The sequence below is a fragment of the Epinephelus moara genome, chromosome 7 (genome assembly GCF_006386435.1).
Source record: "Epinephelus moara isolate mb chromosome 7, YSFRI_EMoa_1.0, whole genome shotgun sequence".
NCBI lineage: Eukaryota > Metazoa > Chordata > Actinopteri > Perciformes > Serranidae > Epinephelus > Epinephelus moara.
The window spans coordinates 16,172,851-16,175,953 of record NC_065512.1 but is presented as its reverse complement, the minus strand read 5'-3'; the positions used below and the strand labels follow the sequence as shown (position 1 = coordinate 16,175,953).

General features: G+C 44.0%; 1 protein-coding gene across 1 annotated transcript in view; it reads left to right on the top strand.

The window, feature by feature from the left end:
• The window catches only part of LOC126393484 (RCC1 and BTB domain-containing protein 1-like), a 17,730-nt gene extending 14,908 nt beyond the window's left edge, over positions 1-2,822 (top strand). Inside the window, exon 12 of the mRNA XM_050049672.1 lies at positions 2,818-2,822. Within this exon, the coding sequence (XP_049905629.1) occupies positions 2,818-2,822 (5 nt within the window). The remainder of the gene's footprint in view (positions 1-2,817) is intronic.
• The last annotated feature ends 281 nt before the right edge of the window (positions 2,823-3,103 follow it).

The window sequence follows — 3,103 nt, the reverse complement described above, 5'->3', positions numbered from 1 at the left end:
CAAAAGGTAACTGAAGAGAGACAGAGACAGACGATCGACCATTGTGAGAACTCGCATACAGTTGGCAGGGCCGAATTAATCTGGTGAAGGAAAAAAAAAATGAGCTATGAACTGTGATTGGCCCCCATTTCTCCCGTCCTCTGTGCACTGTGTATGCAACAGTTAGCTGTTTTATTACACTTACATTTATTTAGGAATAACAACACGTAAGCACAATAAATAATTCAGACCTCACACAACTAGATTTTAGCCTCTCTACAAAATACTAGGCTTTAAGGGATAGTTTGGATTTTTTGAAGTGGGGTTGTATGAGGTACTTAGTCATGGTCAGTGTATTACCTGCCGTAAATGACCGTCAGCACAAGGTATTTTATCCACCTTAATAAAAAAAAAATATGACAGTTTAAGTGCATGTAGTGTAGACAGTGATTTCCAATGGGAAAATGAAGCCATTATATCACTGTCTTCAAAGCCACCAGATTCCATTGACAGAAACAGTACCTTGTGGACACAGTAGTTGTTGGTCTACCACTGTCTCTATCAGTTAGTTTGTGTTGTTATTGTAACGTTGGTGAGTCCAAGCTAACCCTTTAAACACATGAGTCACACAATAACACAAACAAACCAATCAATGCAGCGGTTGACCAGCAGCTCTTGTGTTCAGCGAGGTAAAGTCACTGTTTTGTCAATAGAGTCTGGCGTAGAAGAGGGTATACGAGTTATGTTAACTAAGGGTGCTTTTAGACCTAGAGTTCTATTGCTTTGGTTCGAATCAGGGACCAATTTTGTTACAAAGTTGAGTTGGTTCGTGTTCTCATGGCAGCATTTACAAGAGGACCAGATCAGATGCTTTGGGTGAGAAAGTGGCTCTTGATTGGTCAGAATTTCCATGCAGGTAAAATCCAGGAAGTAAACGAATCGTTGTAAGATAAATGTGACACTTTCTAATGTCACAATGGAGGGACAACTACGCAGGTTGATTTTAGCGCTGCTCATCGTGGACTATATTGCTATCATTGTTCATTTTAGTCAAACCATACAGTTTGAAAACGAGGCGCGGCTCCAACTAGAAAACAATGTTTTGATGCATTGGATGTGCTGAATGTGCATATTAAGGCAGTACAGGAGGAGGCGCACATTAATAATCCTCCAGGACTGTAACATGCTCATGTTTAACCCAAACAATGTGTCATGTGACTGCAGTTGGTTCAGATCCAGGTCGGAACACCTTCTCACCACAAACGAACCGTACCAGAGTTCGTTTGTACCCGGACTGAGACCACCTCTTCAAGAAGGTCTCGGTCTGGTTGTTTTGGTGCACACCTGAGTGTGATTGCTGTGTTCACACCTGCCCAAACAAACCGCACTTAGGGAGAAAACGAACTTGAGTTGGATTGAAGTAAACCAAACAGGGCAGGTGTGAAAGCACCCTAAGTAAAGTCTCAGTTGTAGTTCAGTTCCCCGGATAGGGCTGTCTGACAGGTGAGCATTTTTGTAGGTGGTTGAATTCAAATAAACACAAGAAATTTGCGCTCTAGATAACGGATCAGCGCTTGGTGAATAACCTCCTAAGCCCTATGCTAAGCTATTATGGCAAGGCTTAACTATACAGACCAGTGAGCAGTGATAACTAACACGTCTTTGGGGTCATCAGGTGGGAATCTTCTTTCACCAGTGTTTTCGTCTAGTTGGTCCCATGACACCTCCAGGAGGCTAGACAGTGATCTCTGGCGTCCCAGAGATCACTGTCTACTGCCAGCTCTCACTGCTCCCTGCACCAACCCAACAACCTCCTTTTCCTTACATTACACATGGCTTTCTCAGCCCAAACAGCACTGCCACCTTCAACAAACCCAGGCTCCGTTTATGCAAGCTCCAGGTAGTGACCGTGCCGATACTACCTTTCCTAGCACATTCACCATACCCTATTTCACACGCTACATATCATAACTCCAATATATGATCAATATATGTATATATAGAGAAATACATTTTGCTGCTTCCCCCCATCCACAGCATTACATTGGTAAGTCTCGTGGTGGTATTCCTGCCTGCTTCTCCAAGCTGGAAGCATACTGACCAACATCTACTGTATGTAATACACCAAACTATCCCTTTAAGGCGTCACCCTAAGGCTCCTATTATATCAGTTTATGTTTTACTTCAGCATCAAACTAATTATCACAACTAATTGTGAACCTTTGGGCCACCCAAGAGTCTGGGTTGCCTAGTTTGTAATCCAGCCTTGACTGCTGGGAGGCAGTTTTAAAGTTACACTTAATTATTTATAGGGCTGTAAGTGACTCAGAATTTTGTCAGTCAAATCAGATTTGGCTGCTCCATACAAATGATTGACTATTTGTTCCAACACTATTGAACTGTTTGATATTTGAACAGGGTTCAGCGTTCAAGTTACAGTGACACTCATGTGATGTGGTAAACAAGCAAAGTTAGCCCTCCAAGCTAATGCTTAAAGGGATAGTGCACCCAAAAATGAAAATTCAGCCATTATCTACTCACCCATATGCCGACAGAGGCCCTGGTGAAGTTTTAGAGTCCTCACATCCCTTGTGGAGATCGGCGGGGGGAGCGGCTAGCACACCTAATGGCTGATGGCACCCCAGACTAACGTCCAAGAACACAAAATTGAAACCACAAAGTATCTCCAACGTGCTCATCTGTAGTGATCCAAGTGTGCTGCAGCCCCGACATAAAAAGTTGTTTGGAAAAACGTCCTTTGAACTCTGTTTTTAGCCTCACTGTAGCCTGTAGCTCTGACTGCTTCTCTGTGCTCTGTGCTCACGTGTGTGCCCTCAGGGTGATTGGTGATGCACGGTCTCTGAAGAGCAGCAGTCTAGTCAGTACTGATGTCCAGATTCTCAAGTGCAGGCATCGCCAATTCCCAGTCTGAGCAGCAAAGACTTTCCTCATCCGCTGGCATTGCTTTGCATTTGAAACAACTACACCACCAGGTTTCCAGTGCTCGACTCCGGTATTCTGCGGCTGGCTGAGGGTTAGGCTCATGAGCTGCGGCGGCTGCTTCTTCCAGTAGTTCTGTCCATATACTTGGGCTCAAACAAATACGGCTCAACAAAGAAATGCT